This window comes from Hypanus sabinus, chromosome 2 (assembly GCF_030144855.1).
Source record: "Hypanus sabinus isolate sHypSab1 chromosome 2, sHypSab1.hap1, whole genome shotgun sequence".
Classification (NCBI taxonomy): Eukaryota; Metazoa; Chordata; class Chondrichthyes; order Myliobatiformes; family Dasyatidae; genus Hypanus; species Hypanus sabinus.
Window position 1 is genome coordinate 39,815,413 of NC_082707.1, and position 20,802 is coordinate 39,836,214.

General features: G+C 36.9%; 2 protein-coding genes across 2 annotated transcripts in view; one reads left to right on the forward strand and one right to left on the reverse strand.

The window, feature by feature from the left end:
- psmd1 (proteasome 26S subunit, non-ATPase 1) overlaps nucleotides 1–20,802 on the forward strand; it is a 145,903-nt gene that overhangs the window by 87,948 nt on the left and 37,153 nt on the right. The window lies entirely within an intron of this gene.
- On the reverse strand, nucleotides 495–18,637 carry htr2b (5-hydroxytryptamine (serotonin) receptor 2B, G protein-coupled). Its single transcript, XM_059963193.1, has 5 exons — nucleotides 18,523–18,637; nucleotides 15,849–16,005; nucleotides 11,265–11,734; nucleotides 2,246–2,446; nucleotides 495–1,642 (listed from the first exon to the last, which is right to left on the reverse strand). The coding sequence occupies exons 1-5, from the start codon at nucleotides 18,635–18,637 to the stop codon at nucleotides 768–770; spliced, it is 1,818 nt and encodes a 605-aa protein (XP_059819176.1). The 3' UTR covers nucleotides 495–767.

The window sequence follows — 20,802 nt, forward strand, 5'->3', positions numbered from 1 at the left end:
TGCCACTTTGCTTTGACTGTCAGTAAACTTGTGGACTTCGGTTCATCTGAAAGTGCATCATACTTTGTTCTCCCAACATCTCATCTTTGCTGATATATATTATTTTTTTTTATCCAACAGTGCCAATGGTTTATAAATTTCATCCTTGTGTTTATATTACTTCTTGATTTTGCCCCCTCCCACCATCTCATTAACTTTGTGAAGTTATGCAGCTGCTGACTTCATCCATGAAATTTTCTTTCTTTGATGTAAGCTTGCCTTTTCACTGTCCTCTCCTGAGAAACAACTTCCATTCAGAAGCCTGTCTCTTTCTACTTTTGTATTCTCCTTTAACATCTTTCCTGAAATCCATTTCCTTAACTGTTCCTTAAAATTTCTTAATGCCTCACTGGGGCATTGTTTTTCTTTCCCTTTCCTCAAATACTGAAATGTATTTTTCTTTACATGTTTTTGTAAAGTTAATAGTTCTCAAGTTTGATGTTCTGTGTCACATGGATTGTATTGGTGGGTGAATGTCCAATTCACTGAGGGCATAGATAATCATTTTGATACTGGGCCTGATATGATATGTAGCAAACATGTTAGCTATTGAAGAAAAATGCTTCATTGATCACAGTAATGAATTGTAAATGTATATCCTCTTATTGAAAGGTTTAATTAGCAGTAATGTGCTCTACATGTTGAATCTTCATACTGATTAACCTCCATTTTATACAGAGTGCTAAACAGTTGGTTTATCTTGCTGTTTCCTTTACTTTCTTTGAACTTTAAATGTAGCTTACTGCCTCTTCAGCTTTGTCGGTCTCATTGTCAGCAAGGAATAGAGTGTCCAGCATTATTGTTCTTTGGCCAGGGGCAGGTCCTAACCGCAGGGGACTAGCATACGTTGGGTTGATTCCATTTTTTGTATTGAATAACTTGGCGTTTTCATTGATTGATGTTTCAAAAGACATCCGGCTGAAATACTTCTGAAGTATTTTAATATCCTTTTTTCTTATATATTCACATGTAATATATCGGCTAAATGCCTTGCGAAAAGTCTTGTTGAAAAGAGTATACACAAGTGGGTTAACTCCTGAGGAGACATAACCCACCCAGACAAAAACTTCCATCAGTGTTACAAGGAGTTTCTGGTCACAGTTCTTGCAGATGGCAAAAGTGACGTTTGTTACAAAAAACGGGCACCACATCACCAAAAATAAGAAGAACACTATTCCTAAAACCTTGGATGCTCGTTGTTCGTTGCTGATGCTCTGCATGGACTTTTTACCCAAGCTGGAGAGTCTTCGGATAGGTATATTTTGAATTGTGCAGGGAAGTGTCTTGTTCTTCTGTGAGCCATCAATCATTGCAACCTTCTCTGGAGAATTTGTTGATGTAAGGTCTTGCTGAAAAATGGTTGAGACAGTAGTCCAGTTAAACTGTTGAGGTGGTTTGGCTCTAACCAGGTATGCTTTCTTTCTCAGCACTTGAATGGTCAAGAAATAGATAACTATCATGATGGCAAGGGGAATGAAGAATGCAGTCAGTGACCCAAAGATCATGAAATTTTTAAATTTTCCAACGTTAAGTAAACAGGTTTGGTTTATAAAGGTGTTTGTTTCATCCTGTAGACCTTTGATAGGGATGGGAATAGCAATGCCTAAATTGAAGAGACAACAGAATGAGGTGAATGCAGCAACTGATTTTCATCATTTTGTTATGTACTATCTAAACCAATAAACTGGAGCTGTTTTTATGCAGGAAGATGAGCTGTCTTTCTGGTAATATGTCCCAGATATTTTGGAGTCTTTTTACCAAGTATTACAGTATATTGTGCTTTGCATTTTTGAACTGTATATTTCAGGAATTTTAAATTGCCCTTAAAATATTATTATAATTATTAGGATCAACATAATTTAACTTCTCATTAAAGCAAACATGACGGAGTTGCATTCCAATTTTCAGTCCATGCCACTTTCCGTGATTAAACTTACTGGTTTAGATTGATTTGCTTTGTAAGAAATGCAGAGCACTAAATAATTTCTAGGCTGTTTCTTCTAGCTATTAAAGGTACAAACATGTAAGAACCATATTTGTACCTATGCACAGAAAAAATGAATTTTTTTACCTACTGATAAGATTACAAATAATAGTTCTTAAACTATTATGTTAGTTTAATAAAAATGTATTACTTTGGTGTCTGTTAATCAGAAGAATATAAATTAAAACATATGAGTTAAAGATTCCAATAAACCATACATACCAATGGAGATGATCCATACTACTGTGATCTTAATGAGAACTTTAGCCCTGGAGTTGAAACGACTGTGCTGAATAGGTTTTTTAATAGCAATATAACGGTCTAAAGAGATTGCACACAGATGCATAATTGAGGCTGTGGATAAAAGAACATCCAAAAATATCCAGATAGGACATATCTCGCAAGGTAATGGCCACTCAGAATCTGAAAGTAAGAAAGATCTTTACAGTATGCAGAACTGTGTTAAAGTTTATCTTAAAGTCCGTCAGCTTGAGCTGTTCGGCTTCTGTTACAGCACAAACTTCAGGTCAAGTAGCATTTCTTTCAAAATCAACAATATATGCCTATTCCCTCAATTCATCATATGTTTCCTACAAAAATCCATATGTACAGCTAATATATAAATCTCTTGTATTTAAATTCACTGAAAACTGCATATAAATAAAACTAAAAACACAAAATGCTGGCAGAACTCAGCAGGCCAGACAGCGTCTATGGGCGGAGGTAGTGACGACGTTTTGGGCCGAAACCCTTCATCAGGAGGGACTTCTTCTTCGGCACTCCTGATGAACGGTTTTGGCCTGAAACGTCGTCACTACCTCCTTCCATGGATGCTGTCCGGCCTGCTGAATTCTGCCAGCAGTTTGTGTTTTTATTTATTTCCAGCATCTGCAGATTCACTTGTGTTGCATATAAATAAAACTCTTTTGTTTGTAATTTCTAGAAAACCTCTACTTATTCAACATTGTATATAGGTCAACCTTTCAATGGGCCTGACAAATCCCTGGCTTTTAAGGGAGCAGAGGCAAAGTTACTTATGTGAAAAATATGTGTTTACTAATTCTTCTGCAATATTCATTTTATTATATTCAAAAAACAATTCATAAGGATTCTCCATTTGAAATATACTTTGCTATGTATTGTCATGCTTCCTTAAGTATTAGTAACATGCAAAGCATAAAGTTTAAAGTCAAAGTTGAGAATTTTGTTATCTGCACAAGTACATGTGTGTACAGGTGCAATGAAAAACGTGCAGCAGCATCATAGACACATAACATTGAATAGCAGCATCCACAAGAAAAACTTAAGTTTAATATACATTATACATATTTTTATAGGAAAGGACACAAGTAGAATGAAACAAACCAAAATCCAAGTGGTCCTATCATTGCTATACCGAGATAGTGATAGGGGTGTGCGGGTTGAATATGTTACAGTCACCACTGCCTTTGTAAGGACAATATATTTGTATTTTCTGTTTACTTGAGTACATTTCCTCTTTGTTTTTGTACGTTTCTACTCTTCTGTTAAAAATAAGATGATTGCAGTCATGTTTCTGGACTGATAATGACTCCTGAACATCAGCAGATACTTAAAGATGCCCATATCTTCAGCCTCCTTTGATAATATTTTACTTAACATAAAATTAAGTATATTTTTAAATAGTGATTGCTCACTCAGCAAATTTTTTCCTTGTATATGTGAATAGTTAAGGATTTGCCTAGCCTACTCTGTCACTGTTTTACCTAGTTTTTACTCAGCTTTCCTTAAGATTTAAAATTAAATAATGGGCAATGTTGTTCTTGATTTAAAAGTAGTTGACCTGTACTTCATCATGCATTGGCAAAAAAAAAGCAATTTCTATAGTACCTAAAAGGGAAAGTAGTAGCTTCAAATTTTGGCGAATTTGAGCTGATTCTGCTTGGCAGTAGTCCCCAGGCAGTAAATGAATATATTAGTACATTTCCTAGTAAATCAGTAAATATATATTGCTAGTAAATATCAGTGACTTAGTTTGCTGATTTGTTTAAATTACATTAGAATGAATGAATTTAGAAAACTGCTTGTAAATCTTTGAAGCCTGGAGATGTTTGATTTTTATAAGAAAGTTCATTCAAATTTAGAAAAATATCTAAATGTGTTTTCCAAAGGCACATTGATCACCAAACCAAAGAAGAATTAATTAGCTGGAATGATCAAAAGTTTTATGGGTGTTGAATTTTGAGTAAAGTGCTAAGGCATATGGTTTCAGGAATCTAGACTGATACTGCAGAATATTTGTCTAGATTTCAGGCTACAGGGACAAAGTAGTTTCATATCTGTCATCAAAATTACAAAGTTACAACACCTTGAAGAGTGAATATTTTAAAATCATGATATTGCTTACCCAGAAGCTCATGTTGGCCAGCAGCAAAGAGGTAATTTGTGAATGACGATTAAGATAGGACATGCATAACAATATTTTGTATGTCCTCCAATTCATGGAAAGTAGAATTAGGAATGTCTACCCAGTAGTGTGTTGAAATCGTCAAGTATAGAGGTTGCAAAAACATTGATTGCATTTTGACATCAAGTATGGTGCCAAGACCTCAAGCAGTTAGGGTAGTATCTATCATACTGCTTTGGGTAGTATCTATCATATAAATACAATGAAGGAGAGGGATACCGTCAGTTCATATCAAGAATTTAGGAGAGGGTTCAAAGACAATGGCTTTGATTTTTCTCATTTATTTGGAGGAATTTTCTGGTTCAGGGGTTCAGCTCAGGGCGAACAACCCGGACTGGTCCAAAAAAAGATTGTTACAGAAACAGCAATAAGACTTCATTGCTGCCCTAAAACGCCAGCAGTGTTAACAGGCTGCAAATTATTTCTTGCCAACTAGCAACAACAAATCACTGCTTTCTGAACACAAACACATGCAATTGATGGTATTTTAAAATTGTTAGTTCTAAACACTGTGTAGTGTCTAACTGCCACATAAATTCACGTGATTGACACTAGTTAAAAAACTGTTTAGCAACAGTTTCCTGTCCTAGTTAAATGACATAGTGTCCCAAATAAACAAAGGGAATCCTGGCTATTTTCTTGATTAGTTTCTGTTCTTTGAGAGCTGTCCCAAATAAATGGCTGCCTTGATTAACTGATGGCCTAATTAGTTGACTAAGCCAATGTATTAATAACATACTGTATATGAGGAAATCATTTTTGGATCTTGTCAAATAGTAGCAGATTGATGAAAACCTGAAGGGGTGATCTGCAAGATATGGTTGTTCAGTCACCGTTCCAATTGCTAAGTTAATAGTTAACTAAATATTCCTGCATTGTTAAGATTAAACTATGCCATTTGCATTCTTTTCCCTTTTCCTATTTCCATAATTCTGTAATGTCAGCTTTTACATGTGATAATTAGAAGTTCTTGGACACTTTACACTTTATAAAAGTCAATGTTTTTAAAAAAGGAAGAAAATTAACAAACAGCTGACCCATAATTAGTAAAATATTTAAATATGATAAATATTAGTGGATAAATTCTCTAGTTACCAATTATCCAAGAGCCTTGGTTTTTAATCTTTATGAGCAAATGTATGGAGTTACACTGACAAAGGCTGTACTGTCCATCATGTGTTTATGCTCCATAAGACCCCTCTTGTGTAAATCTAATCCACAAATATATTCCTTTCTCCCTTTATGGAATATCTCTTTCAGTGCACTTTGTTGTAGAGCATTCTTCATTTTTACCAGTCCTTAATAAAGAAGTTGCTTCTGAATATTTTGTGGATATAATATGTAGATAATGATGATGTTTGGGCACTTCATGAGTGAAAGTGTTTTATATAACTTTAACAAACTTTATTTTAAAGATCTGGATCAAATTATGCTATGTTCTTCTCTAGATTCCTTCAATCAGCTTTACTAATAGGAAGTCTGTCAGTAAACTAATTTTGTTAGCATATTCAGAATTGAATAACCAGCAGCCCAGTTGTGATTTGGAACTGAACCTTAAAGACAACATAACAAAACAAGAATATAAATTCAGATTAAATTATTGCAAAAACACAACTAAGATTAATATGTTTTGAAAATTTCAGTATAGGATTACTAAAAAGGAAATTGCTTTTAAGTGAAGCGACCTTATTAAAGGTTTCCTTGAACATAATTCCATAAAATTATGTCTAAGATAATAACCATGTGTGTTTACAATTTAATGTGCTCATAGTTGCATAGAGTGTATGGCTACAATTGTGGAAAGGAAAATAGATCATGTGCTGTTGAGTCACTTAGGATGCAAGGCCTCATAGAATAAAATAAGAAAGATGGAAATTACTATATTTTGTTCACACAACATTCTCACATTTCATATAATCATTAAGTTGTAAAAGGACTTAGTCCTATCAGAAGCCTGCTTCTCTATTCCAATTGTATCAGTCTACCTACTAATTTGTTAATTGTCCATCGATTTTGAAAATTGACTATTGTGTTTGTGCAGTTCATCTGATGTGTATTTGGCAGTAACTGTAGAGGCCAATTCTTGAATGGCATAGATGCTTAAATGGACACAGGGGAGACAGCTGTTATTCCTGTTTTCCTCTTTTGTCAGGTAGTCTCCAGGTCTGCGTGACACCTATCTTCTAAGTTGCTGTCAGCAAGTTTAACCAAGGGTGCACCTCCTGTGAGGTCTACCACGGTTTCTGCTCCCCTGTGATAAATGGCCATAGAGCAGCTGCCTAGAGAGTCTGGAGTCCTCTAGGAATATTAACATGTCCAGTCCAACAAAGTTTTCAGGTTCATGGCTCCAATACTGGTGGTCTTTGCCCTATTGAGGACTTCCAATTTTGTGATACGGCCATGCCAGCGTATTGTCCACTGATGTAACTATATCGCCATCTACTGATTTAACTCTTGGAAAAAGGTATAGTCTGTTTACTCTATGCCTCTCATAATTTTATAAGCCTCCAGCAGATCTCCTTTCAGCCTCTGTCACTTCAGATAAAACACCAGAAGTTTGTCCAACCACTCATTAGAGCACCTGGCCACATCCTGGCAAACCTTTTCTGCAGCCTCTCCAAAGCCTCAAGATTCTTTCTCTAATGGGGCAATCAGAGCTGTACTCAATACTCCAGATGCAGCCTAACTAGAGTTTTATAAAGCTGGAATATAACTTGCTAACTTTTAAACTCATTGCCTCATCTAATAAAGGCAAGCATGCCATATGCCTTCTTAACCACTTTCAGGGAGCTTTGGCCCAAAGATCCCTCTGCTCATTAATGCTGTTAAAGATCTTGCCCTTAGCGGTGTACTGTCTCTTTGCATTTGACCTACCAAGATGCAACACTTCACATTTGGCCAGGTTAAACTTCATCTGCCATTTCCCTGTCATATCTGCAAACTGATCTATATCCTGTTGTGTTTTTTTGCCAGTCTTCTGCGTGATTCACAAGACCACCAATCTTGATATCATTTGCAAACTAACCAACCCACCAATCTATATTTTCATCCAGGTCATTTGTATACATTACAAACAGCAGAGGTCCCAATGCAGATCCCTACCGATCACAGACCTCCAACCAATAAAGTCCCCTCGATCACTACCCTCTGTCTTCTGTGGGCCAGTCAGTTGTGATCCAGAAGATCCAGATGCAGTCTATGCATCTTAATCTTCTGCATGGGACATCTTAAACTTCCAGATAAGGCATTCTTATATTCTGGATGAGAGTAGTGAACACAATATTTGAAAATACAGTTTGATATGAAAACCAAAGATCCATAATCAGTGTCATCAATTTAAATAAGAGCAATCATAATGGTACGAGGGGCTTTGTGGATTAGTAAAATAGAAAATACCTTTTTAAACATTGTATTTCTATTTGTGTCTACTTCATCCTCTGGCAGCTTGTTCCAAATATTCACCACTATGTAGAAAAGCTTATTCCTTAGATCTACTTGAAAGTTATCTTAAACTTATACAACTGCTTCTAGACTACTTGGGGAAAGAAAGAGAATATGGCTCTCTATCATAACTGTGCCTTTTATCATTTTATAAACTTGGTCTCCTTGGCGTCCTAATTTCTAGTGAGAATTAACTGTGCCTGTCCAATCCCTCCATTTTAGGCAACAACCTGATGATTCTCTTCTGTACGCTCTCTGTTTTTACCATATCCTTCCTGCAGTGAGGCAATCAGAATTGTACTCAATACTCAGATGAGATCTAACCAGTGTTTGTACAGTTGCAATGTGAAGTCCTACCCCTCGTACTCTTCTTACTACCTGAAGACCCATATTCAATGATTCAGGAACGACTCCTTCCCCTCCATAATCAGATTTCAAAACAGTCCATGAACACAACCTCATTATTCCTTTTTTAAAAATTTTCACTATTTATTTTGTAATTTACAGTATATTGTGTCTGTACTGTACTGCTGATGCAGAACAAATTTAATGTAATTTAAGGCAATAGTAATAAATGTGATTCTGATTCAATACCTTGGCCTATAAAGGCAAGCATACCAAATTCCTATTTCACTACCCTATCTATCAAGGAGCTATGGACTTGTACCCCAAGGTATCCCCGTATCAATATTCTGAAGGTCCTTGTTATTTACTCTGCTTGACCTCCAAAGTGCATTACCTCATTCTGTCTCAAGTAAATTCCAACTGCTGTCACTCTTCCCAACTTTCTAGCTGATCTGTATCCTACTCTATTTAACCAACCATCATTATCTACGACTCCTACCATTTTTCTGTGATCTGAGTATTCGCAAATCATACTCGATTACACTCAAGTCATTTATGTACATTACAAACATCGAAGTTCTAATACTGATCCCTATGGCTTATCACTTGATTCAGATTATCAGTCAGAAAAGCACCATTGTCCCAGCCAATTTTGAATATGTACATCAACACGTTTCAGATCCTTTGTGCCTTAACCTTTTGAACCAGCCTACCAAGTGTGAACTTTGCAAAATGCCTTAGTAAAGTCCAAATGGACAGCATCTACTGCCCTGCTGTCATAGATTCTCCTGGTTATATTATCTAAAAAGAACTCAATAGGATTTGTGGGATATGATCTTACCTGCAAAACAAACTATGTTGACTCCTAATCAGTCCTTGCCTTTCCAAGTTAACATCAATCATGTCTCTCAGAATCTCCAACAACACCATTCCTACCACTGATGTGAGGCTAATTGGCCTATAATTTCCAGGCTTATTCTTACTGCCTTTTTTTGAATAAGGGGATAACATTTGCTATCATTTGGTCTTCTGGTAATGAAGGTGCCAAGATTTCTTAAGTTATTTCTGATATCCTATAAAAACATAAAGTGATCCATTTGATAGCAGTTTCCTCTATAAATGCTTCCTTCTTTTCCATGAACAAACCTTCAAATTCTTTGTTAACTAGGGTTCCTTAAATTTACCATTGCTGCCTCTTACAGGGAAGGGGATGCTAGTCTAAGGGACTTGGAGCCTAAAGGCATAGGCAAAACTGTTGCAGAAATTCAGTTTATGGATGATTAAAAGACAAAAATTGAAAAGCAGAGTTACTTGGGAAGATGGAAGGACTGAAGGTCTAGGAGAGATTGCAGAAATAGCAAGAGAATGAGGCCATAAAATAATTTACTTTTAAATCAAGATATTACTCAGCCTGTAGCCAGTGTACTGTAACTTAAATCAACATGATTTGGAAGATGTACAGTATTTGCAAATAAGCAGTATTTACCCAAGTGAGAATTCAGTATTAAAGATATTGAAAATACAGTATTTTAAACTGATTTTTCTTAGAAATTTCCCTACCAGTAATACTAGGCTGATGATCCTTTAACTATGTGAATTCAAGAGATTTTAACAATATTTTGTCAAACTTTTGCATCCAAATTGCTCAGCTTCTCATTTTGTTTTTAAGTACATTTCATATATAGCATTTTCCATATTTTCATATTTATAATTCGTTAGATCATTCATTTCTCTTTTTTTCTTCAAATTATGAAAGTTACACCTGAATGGCAAATTACTATATACTTTGTTTTAAGTGATTTATGACCAAGTTTCAGTTGATCAGAATCTTTTTGCCATTTTATAAATTTAAATTGGACAGTTCTTAACAATTCTGTTGTGTGTTGGTACTAAGTGAGGTACCAAACAGTTTCCTCTGTTCCCCTTCAGAGAAAAAAGATTGTGTATAGAAAGAGGTATGTTTTGGTTATACAATATTTTAAGGCAAGGAAGGTAGTGGTAGAAGAAAAGTGTTGTCGGGAATTAATGCCGATATAAACTCCATCTTTTTGTTAATGTGTACTTATGAATTTGTGCAACCCAGAGGGAACATTTGTAGATGATCATTAGAGGTAAACGGTAAAGACAAATTACTTTTCCTAAGTCTTGCAGCAAGGTACTCTTGCTGTCTAGTGGCAACTGTTGGTAATACTTTTCAAAACACTTTAACCTCTAGGTTATTGAAAACTTGTTTCTTCAACTCATTTCATTTAATTGACCATCTTGTTAAATGAGTACTTATTAGATGAGGCTAATTGCATGGTTTTAACAGTACAGAAAAAGGCCATTTGATTGATCAGATCTATATTAGTGTTTGACCTCCACATCAGTTCCTGATCTTTATTTAATATCATTTTGCCATTTATTTGCTCTTAAATTGATCCATGTAGTTTGCTTAATTTCTACCCTCTGATAGTCTCACTGTATTCTACTCATTCTTGGCACGCAGTAAACAAGTTTTAGCAGAATTCCTTTTATGGATTTATTAATGGCTACCTTTCAATCATAGTCGCAAATTGTAGCTCGCTGAATCATTGTGTTGTAGGTAGCTATACAAATTATGCTTCCTCAGAAAGTATTGTAAAAATTTAACTACACAAAGAAACATTGAGATAATGCATTTTCCTCTAAGCTAACATATCATAAATTTATTGGAAAAGTTGGATTTTTAAGGAATTTTCTGAAGTTTGAAAGATGAAATAAAAGTTATTAGGACATGATCCTTTAAAAGAAAAATGTTCATGTGATAATCTACAGGTGAGAATATTCAATATAGCATACGCTAAGTTTACTTTAAAGAAAAGATTATTAGGTAAACGCTAACATGTTTACAATCAGCAGGACAAGTGCTTCATTTCCCTTTGTACCTATAACATCTGAAACTGACCAAACAGCATGTACCTTCAATAACTGGCAGGGTAATACTGAACTGAACCTGAGAAATGGAAGAGAAAATTGAATGACACTTACTGAACAGAATACTTAGAAGAGCGACGGGCATCACCAGAAGTCCAACCAACATATCCGCTGCTGCAAGTGACATGAGGAAGTAGTTGGTGGCATTCTGGAGTTTCTTCTCGAGAGAAACTGCCAAGATAACAAGAATATTCCCACCAATAGTTGGTATGATCACTAGTAAAATTAGTAAAGCTGCCCACTGTAGTCCATCCTTCGAATAATCTTTTAAAATGTTAGAGCTGCTAAGGACGCTGGCAAGCTTAGATTCCTCTGTAATTGTCAGATAGATGATTTTGTTTGTTCCTGAATTGTTGAAGGGCTGGATTGAGGTTTCCTGCATTCTGCTGGTTGTAAACATGCTTGTAGAGTCCGCTGAGTTAGACACGCCATAACTCTCTGGTCCAGGCATCATCTTTGAATATTGGCAATTGCCCACCTGCTTCTTTTCGAATAATAGCGAGGAACAGGATGCATGTTCTGAACTGTCAGTTCATAGATCACTGGCACATTTGTGCCAGAATAACGTCTTGCTGCAGATTCTTTGTAGCTTTGTCCATGGCATCAGCCAGATGTGTACTCTTGAAGTGAATGTTAACTTCTCCATTATGTATCTCTTTGTTCAAAATTTCCATTGTATCTGTAGCCTGCTGTGACAGTTATGTAATAAATAATTGAGGAAGAAATAAAAATAATTTTTAATACACTTGTGAATAGCTAAAATTTCCTAAAAGTGAGCCTCTCCACCCTGATTCCAGCTACCAAGAATTGCTGCAAGCCTTTCACATTTACTTTTGTAGGCTACTAATTAAATTAACTATTTTGCTCTATAATTGCTCTTACCTCCCATCTGTTGTTTGTTTAAGTTAACAATCAGTTGTCTTAAGCTGCTGGTGCTTCCTTTGCTTGGTCAGGAAGTAATTTCATTTCTCTTTTTCTCTGCTTCTCCGGAGCTGTATAGCTTTGTTTTAATCCATATGCTGTATCGCTGCCAGATCACTGCTCTCGTTTCACTCCTTGTGGCTGTACTGCATCTTTCTTTGCTATTTATTAAAAATGCATCTACTTAACCTTTCCTTGTGATTATTTAATCAGGTCATAAAATTTCTATTGACATTTCAACTGTTCTTTTTGGATTTACAATATTTCTATCCAAAGTTGTCCACCACTAATGCTTATGTCTGAAGATGCATTTACAACCCCCTTTCCCTCTTCTGTTTCTGTCTCCCTTTCTCCTCTCTCTACTCACCCTCCCACCACCACCGCCTCACTTACGCCCTTAACAGTGTGTTTTTTTAAAATCTAAATATTGAGGTTCCTTTTTCATATTGCTATTGGACACAACTAATCTCCAATGATTGAATGCAGAAAACAAATGAGCATTTTTAATGTCAGTGCAGAGGCTGAAATCCAAAAGGTAATACGCTATTTAATTGCCGTCAAGAATTTATTTGTTTTTACAATTTTATTTGTAAGGTTTTCTTGTGAAAATTTTAAGTTATCTTGGTTACGTGTTCCAGAGTTAACTCTTCCTAGTCTTCAAATGCTTTATATTTTCTGTCATCTTTTATTTTTAAAGATTTGATAAATTTTAACAGAGTTCTTTGGTATTTTGTATGTAAGAAGGAAGGAATTAACTTTAGGAGAAATCATAAATTCCTGTTTATTAAAAATACATGACATTGTGCAATAATTTGAATAATTACTAACTTCATCTTGTTTCATATATATATAAAATGAAAGAAATAGTAGTTATTGATGTTTCTGGCTGTTATTTCAGTGTGTCATAGATACAACTTAAATCTACTCTTTTTGAGAAGATTCAGAATTTGAAAGTGTTTTTTGTGTTAATAATTAAAATTTCCTATCTCTTCCATGCTTCTTGAACTTGAAGTACAAAATTTAGCTAATAATATGCAAAATTAATTCTAAAATGTGCCAGCAGTTGAGGCTAACTGGACTAGCAGTCCAGAATTTTGCGAACTTTCCTTTGCATCAGCCTGCCTGTTATGAATGTTAGTAATTGTTTATTTAACATCAACAGAAAGCTGAAAGTAGCCGGCTTTAAAATGATTTGACTGTAAGTCATTTTCATACCACTTGCTGTAAACAATATATAGCCAAACATCAATAACTTGATTGAATATCATCTTAAAATTGGTGAAAGGAAAAGTTTATATTGACTTTTTCAAATACTTCATGGCTACCACTATTAAGTGCTATTTTGGTTGCTATTTCTGTGATATTAATTGTAATTTTGACATTTGCGTTTATTGTCATGTGATGTGTATGTGGAATACATTGCTCATGAAGTTGTAAGAGGCTCAGATAAAATAAATTATCTGTGCCTTAAATTCAGCATGCAGGTCATATAAATGTATTTTTCTTTTGGAGTACTTCTGGGTCTCATCATAAATCTACCTAACAGGATCTAATGTGCAGAAAGCTATGATTTGGCAGCACTTACTGAAACTGAACTTGGAGCTGACAGAAAGACTTTGAAAGCATTAGCAAGCAAAGAGAAGATTTGATTTAGGGGTCATTGAGAAGACCATAGTCATATGGTCTCCATTTGGTCTTCGTTATGAAAGATGCCAGCAGCATGCCAGAAATTCAAGAATGTCGGGGGGAAGAAGTGAGTGTAGTTGTTAATATCTAAGGAAAAGATGCTTGAGAGGCTGAAAGGTTTGAAAGTAGATTGGTCACATAGACCAAATGGACTACGTTCCAGGGTTCTGAAAGTAGTAGCTAAAGAGATTATGGAGGTATTAGCAGAGGTCTTTCAGGATTGTCTAGAGTCCGGAATGGTTCCAGAGGATTGGAAAACCACAAATGTTACTCCACTGTTTTAAGGAATGAGGCAAAAGATAGGAAGTCATAGACCATTTAGCCTGACTTCAGTGGATTGGAAGATGTTGAGTCCATTATTAAGGATGAAGTTTTGGAGTACTTGGAGGCACATGATAAAATAGGCCAAAGTCAGCATGGTTTCCTTAAGGGGACAAACCTGTTTGACAAATCTGTTGGAATTCTTAGAGGAATTAACAGGCAAGATTGTCAGACAAATGAGAGTCAATGAATGTTGTTTACTTGGATTTTCAGAAGGCCTTTGACACGGTACTACACCTGAGGCTGCTAAACAAGGTAAGAACCAATGGTATTACAGGAAAGATACTGTTATGAATTGGAGATTTGGCTGACTGCAGAAGGAAAAGATTGGGAATAAAGAGGTCTTTTCCGGTTGGCTGCAGGTGACTAGTGGTGTCCTGTTGGGACCATTACTTTTTGCGTTATATGTTAATGATCGGGATGATGAAATTGATGGTTTTGTGGCCAAGTTTACACATGATGCAAACAAAGCTAGAGGGGCAGGAATTGTTGAGGGAGGAAGAAGTTTGCAGAAAGACTTGGACAGGTTAGAAAAAAGGGAAATGGCAGATGGAATACATATAGGGAAGTGCATGATCATGCACTTTAGTTGAAGGAATAAAGGTGTGCTGTTTTCCAATTCAAAAATCAAGGGTGTAAAGGAACTTAAGTCCAAGCGCAGGATTCTCTAAACGTTTAAGTTGTTAGGTTGAGTTAATAGTAAGGAAGACAATTGCAATGTTAACATTCATTTTGAGAGGGTTAGAATATAAAAGCAAGAATTTAATGCTGAGACCTTATCAGGCATTGGTCAGACCTCATTTGCATTATTGTAAGTTGTTTGGAGCTCAATATCTTAAAAAGAGGATGTGCTGGTGTTGGAGATGGTCCAGAGGAGGCTTATGAGAATGATCCTGGGAATTAAAAGGTTGACATACTGTATGAGTAGCATGTGATGGCTCTGAGCCTGTACACATTGGAATCTCATTAGAATTTCAGGATGTATACTGTATACATTTCTCCGACATTAAATGTATCTATTGAAACATATTGAAGAATGAGGGGGGTCTTATTGAAAACTACTGAATACTGGAAGACCGAAAGAGTGGATATGGAGAGGATATTTCCAATAGTGGGAGAATGTAGGACCAGAGGGCACAGCCTCAGAATAGAAGGATGCCCCTTTAAAACAGAGATGAGGAAGAATTTCTTTCGCCAGAGGGTGGTGAATCCGTAGAGTGCATTTCTCTAGAAGGCTGTGGAGGCCAAGTTATTGGGTATATTTAACGTGGAGGTTAATAGATTCTTGATTAGTCAGTGTGTGAAAGATTACAGGGAGAAGGCAGGAGAATGGGGTTGAAAGGGACGATGGAGGAGCCATGATCAGCAGGGTGATCGATGAGCTGACTCGATGGGCTGAATGACCTAATTCAGGTCCAATGTCTTGTAATCCTAAAGTTGAAACAGATAAATTTGCAGCACTCTTAAGGTTGCAGTGAACTATAGGGTGAAGCAAAGCAAACTTTGAAATTTTTCTTCTTGTGAATTTATTCAAACCGAGAAGAATTAACCTTTTTGGTTGATGTAGTGCTGTAGGTTACCAGAAGGAAATGCAAGAGAGCAAGTTATAAACACAGTTTCTTTCTTTGTCTTTTCCCATTTCTGTTTCTTAAGTAAGCAACCTCATCACAATCTCTCACTTAGAAAGCTTTGAAACTTACTGCATCTGACCTCTCATGCTGACCCATGGGTTTTCTACTGACTCCTACTGTCCTAAGCTGAAGAGTTGGACACACTTTGTGCTTGGTCCCTCGGTTTTGATACTTTGAGCCGATGTAATGGGGCCATTGCTCTTCTGAAACACTGAACTGGGAATTTTGTTCACGAACTTTATAGGAATTAACATTAGTGTTATAACTAATTTACATCAGTCAGTTTTCAAATAAATGTATTAATTTAATTATTTAACATTGGTCAGCTCAGATATTTAGAAACTGATTCAGTCTTCTGACAGAAGATCTTCAAGGCAGTGTGTAGGCTGGGGTTTCAATTTGTACCATCACTTCTGGCCCTCTTAAGAACAGCTTTAATAGTGAATTTATGAGGCTCTTGGGAGCTACATGGCCACAGCAGGCTGCTTCAATGAGATTTATCCAATAACTTAGTAGAAGCATCAAATAAATTCTGAGCATGCTCCCCCATCTTGCCAATTTTTAGTAAATTGTTACTTTGCTAATGCCAAGCCTAAAATTTTTGACAATCCTAAATTTAATTCGGATGTTTTCACATTTCTTCCTCATAGATCAGAGTCTTTCTTTGCGCAGTCAATAGATAAACTTGTATTCTCAAGTTCTTGTAATAGATTTTTCTAGTAGCAATTCAGATTGCACCATAAATGTGGTAATTATCAAGAATTCAGGTCCTGAAATAAGCTGGTTGCAATTGATGTATTTAATAGGTTGATACGTTGATGGAAACTATATTTTAAAATGCCTCTTGATTCGCAAGTGATTTTTTTTTTAAGAAACATGTACCATTTTGCACTAATTAGGAATATTTAGCAACATGGGTATGAAATGATTATCTTGGTGGTATGGTGATAAATGCAGATTTAAAGATTTTTAATTAAGTTTTATTATGGACCATGTTTTACTTTGCTGATGTTGAATTCAAGGAAATACCATTCAAAATCATAATTTCTCAGAGTAGCAGTTCTGCATCAACAGTTTTGTTTTCAGCACAGCATTTTAGTTTTTGCTGTTCAGTTATTTACTCTCCCCCTGCCTTCACTTAGTGGGGGCTATTTTCTCACTCTGTTAATTCAATCTATTATCTTCATTCTGTTACCTCAAATAAATGCTTATAAATATTGCCCTGACCTCAATGAATTTGGATGTTTATTCATTATCAATCCGTTGTTAGTATAGAAACATAGAAAACTGGGAATATGAGTAGACCAGTTGGACCTTCATACCTGCTCTGCTTTTCAAAGCTAACCTTTATCTGAATTCATATCCCTGCTCTTCCCCCATTTTCCTTGATGCTTTTGCATGTAGAAATTTTAATCTTTTTTTCCTTTTCCTTGTCATTTTCTCCTTCAGTTCTCTGTGGTAGAGAGTTTCACAGGTTCATTGTCCTGGATTTACTGATCCATACTCTGACCCATGATTCTCCAACTTCAGCCAGAAGAAACATTCTCCTTGCATCCAATTGCTCAGTCCTGTCAGAATTTTCATTTGGATCCCCTCACATTCACTAGAATGATAGTCAACCTCTCATCATACAGCAGACCTGTCATCCTAGGAATCAGTCTGGTGCCCCTTTGCTACATCCCTTCTATGGTAGTTAAATCCTTGGGTAAGGGGACCAGAACTGCACACAGTACTGCAGGGGTGGGGTCTCACTAATGATTAAAATAGCACTACCAAGCGTGTGTGATGGCTCACTGGTAGTTATAAAGTTAAGAAATATGACTAAAAATATACTCTTTAACACCCTTTTTGGGATAAATTTCACTGTAAACAGTGAGGGGGCGAGTGATCGCAAGGCAAGTTTGGGGGATGAGCTGACAGGTGTGTCGCAGAAACGATGCAGATGGAGTGAGCTATTCGGAGATGAGAGGTTCTGAAACTCATACAGCTAGCCCTGGTGTGAGGCTGGATAGCCTGGACGCTGAGCTGATTTGAGGAGCTTGTGAGTGGCTTCGGGCTGGGTGGCAAAATCTGGGCCTGGAGTGAGTCACTGGTTGGTGTGGTCTAGACCCTGAGCCCTTTGCAGCAGCTGGGTCCTAGTGCGAGGTACAATCCACTGTTTAGACAATTCACACGGAGGCCTAGATCAGAGGCCAGAGCATATTTCACTCATTCTCTGATGTTCACTCCTCTCTCCAGGGAACTGGAGCCTTTCACTGTCTGTTGTTTTGGTCAGTTCAAACGCCGGCCCAGATAGAGTGAAAAGCCAGGGTGTCAGGATCTGAGGCGAGAGCAGATTTTGCTTACTCAACGCGATGCTCATTCCTCTCTCCATGACACTGAGACAGTGAAGACCTCCCTGGCTACTATGCTCCATGCCTGCTAATATGATGAACTGATAAGGGAGGTTTTGGGGCTGCTCCAGGGATTTGATCTGAGGACTCAGTTTTGGTTTGGAATATTGCTGTTTGCTTCAGTTGCTTGCATGATTTGTTTTTTTTCCTTTCTCCTCTTGTGCATTGAGTATTGGTTTTCTATTTTTATTTTTTTCTTTCTTTGGGTTCTTTCAGGTTTCTTGCTTTATGTCTACCTCTAAGCAAACAAGTCTCAAGTTGAATAATTTTATGCATGCTTTGATAATAAATGTGCATTGACTTTTAATGCCCCGTATGATTTTACAAAACAGCATTGCTGTTGCATTCACATCTTCTTACTTTGAAGGCTTGTGTACCATTTGCTGTCTGAACTGCTTACTGCATCTTCATGTTTGCTGATGTACAAGGACATCTGGGTCTTTGTACTATACATCAACATTTCACAACCTGACATTGTATAAGTGCTGTGCTGACTTTCTGCATTTCCTGTTGAACTGGATAACATCACAATTTATCCACTCTCATCTATTCTACCAATTATATCCTCAATAAAAGAACTGCTATAGGTTTGTCAAATGCTATTTCCCTTGCAAAAATCCACATTGATTTTGTCCTACCTTGTTGATATTTTCTGTCTTCTATCACTGACATAAGACTAATCAAAGTGGAGCCACCTCCAGTCTGCAAGAACTGTTTCATTGCTGTTCCATAATGTATAGAATTCTGGAAAATGCTAAGCAATACACGTAGTATTTTATAAGCTACTTCCTGCAGTCCTTGGGAATTTATTAATTTTTGCTGCTACTAATTACTCCAGCATTATTTTCTTAACACGGTGGATTCAGATTAATTGGAACACATCAGGACCACAACATTTTGGTTTAGTTAAGCAGCTACCCCAATTAGCCAAAATTTCTGCATAAAGTCAAAAAAAAAACAATTATCGAATATCACTGCTTTTTGAATCTACATCAGTCATTCCAAATGGATAACACAAGCACATGTAACTGCGCTACTTAAAAACTGTCCACTCTGGTTTCAAGATGGCGGCACAGTGAAAAGTCTGCAGTGAAAACTCAGCACCACAACACTGATAATTTAACATATAAGCCTATCCATTTCAACTTTTTTTAAAAATGCTCAGGTGTCAGATTTAATGACATGAACATTGAGTATTTTTTTTGAGCTGCTTCAACACCATGCTGTTGAAAGGTACTAAAAAGGCGGCCAAGATAGGCTGTACAGAGTGCTCGCCCGGATCTAAGGAGCTCGCTGCTGCTAGCTATGCTAACACATTGGACCCTGCTCTTCATCAAGTAATTCAGGAAGTTATGGAGAACATATCCAAAATGATCTACGAGAAGCTGGCTCCACTCTCTCTGACACTCCAAAACCACATATTGGAGCTTAAAAATCTTGTTACAAGAATGACTGAGGCCGAGGGCCGAGTCTCTGTGGTAGAGACTGTAACTGATCAAACCCAAAGCTGCATCCAGGCATGAGAAAAGCAAGTTCAAAGCCTGCCTGACCATATCGATGACCTTGAAAGCAGAGGTAGAAAAAAGAATATACGAATCATCGGTCCACCTGAAGGTACAGAAGGCAGCCAGCCAGTGAAGTTTTTTGAGGGCTGGCTGCCTAATTTCCTTGATTTAGAAACCAAGACTGGATGCATTAAAGTGGAAAGAGCTCATTGTACACTGGCGCCAAAACTGGGCCCAGGCCAACACCTGTCCTCATGCGGTTCTGTAATTTTGGTGATAAGACAAAGGAGCAGAAGTCAGCCATTCAGCCCATCAAGTCTGCTCCGCCATTTCAACATAAGCTGATCCAATTTTCCCTTTAGTCCCATTTCCCCACCTTCTCACCATAACCTTTGATGCCCTGACTACTCAGATACCTATCAATCTCTGCCTTAAATACACTCAATGACTTGGCCTCCTCTGCCACCTGTGGCAACAAATTCCATAGATTCACCACCCTCTGGCAAAAAAAAAATTCGCATCTCTTTTCTGAATGGGCACCCTGCAATCCTCAAGTCATGTCCTCTCATACCAGCAAATTTTCAGCCATTGGGATGAGTTGCAGTGCAATAAAGTTGCAGTGCAATCAATGCAAAAGGTACCAAATACTGAACTTAAGGTGTTATACTTAAATGCATGCAGCATAAGGAACAAGGTGGATGATCTTGTACAGTTACAGATTGGCAGGTATGATATTGTGACCATCACTGAGATGTGGCTAAAGGATGCACAGTGCTCCTTCCACAATAAGCAAGGAATGATGGAGGCTTTGAGGCGCCACAGGACTAATGCCCAGGCTTTAATATATGAAGGATCCAGGCTTATGATTTTTCAAGATTTTTTGACGGCCGTTATTCAGAAGCACAAGGAATTCGACCAGGAAAAGAAGCGGCTGAGAAAATCTGGAATCCAATTATGCTATACCCAGCGGCACTGAAAATAACCTACAACGGGACCACCAAGATATTTGATTCTCTTGGCAAAGCTAAAACTTTTGTGGACACGTTGGGCTGAAGAATGTATACAGTGTATTGTGTAGCCCTGGTTATGGATGATAACATGCCCGATAGTCGCTTTATTTTACCTTTTCATTACT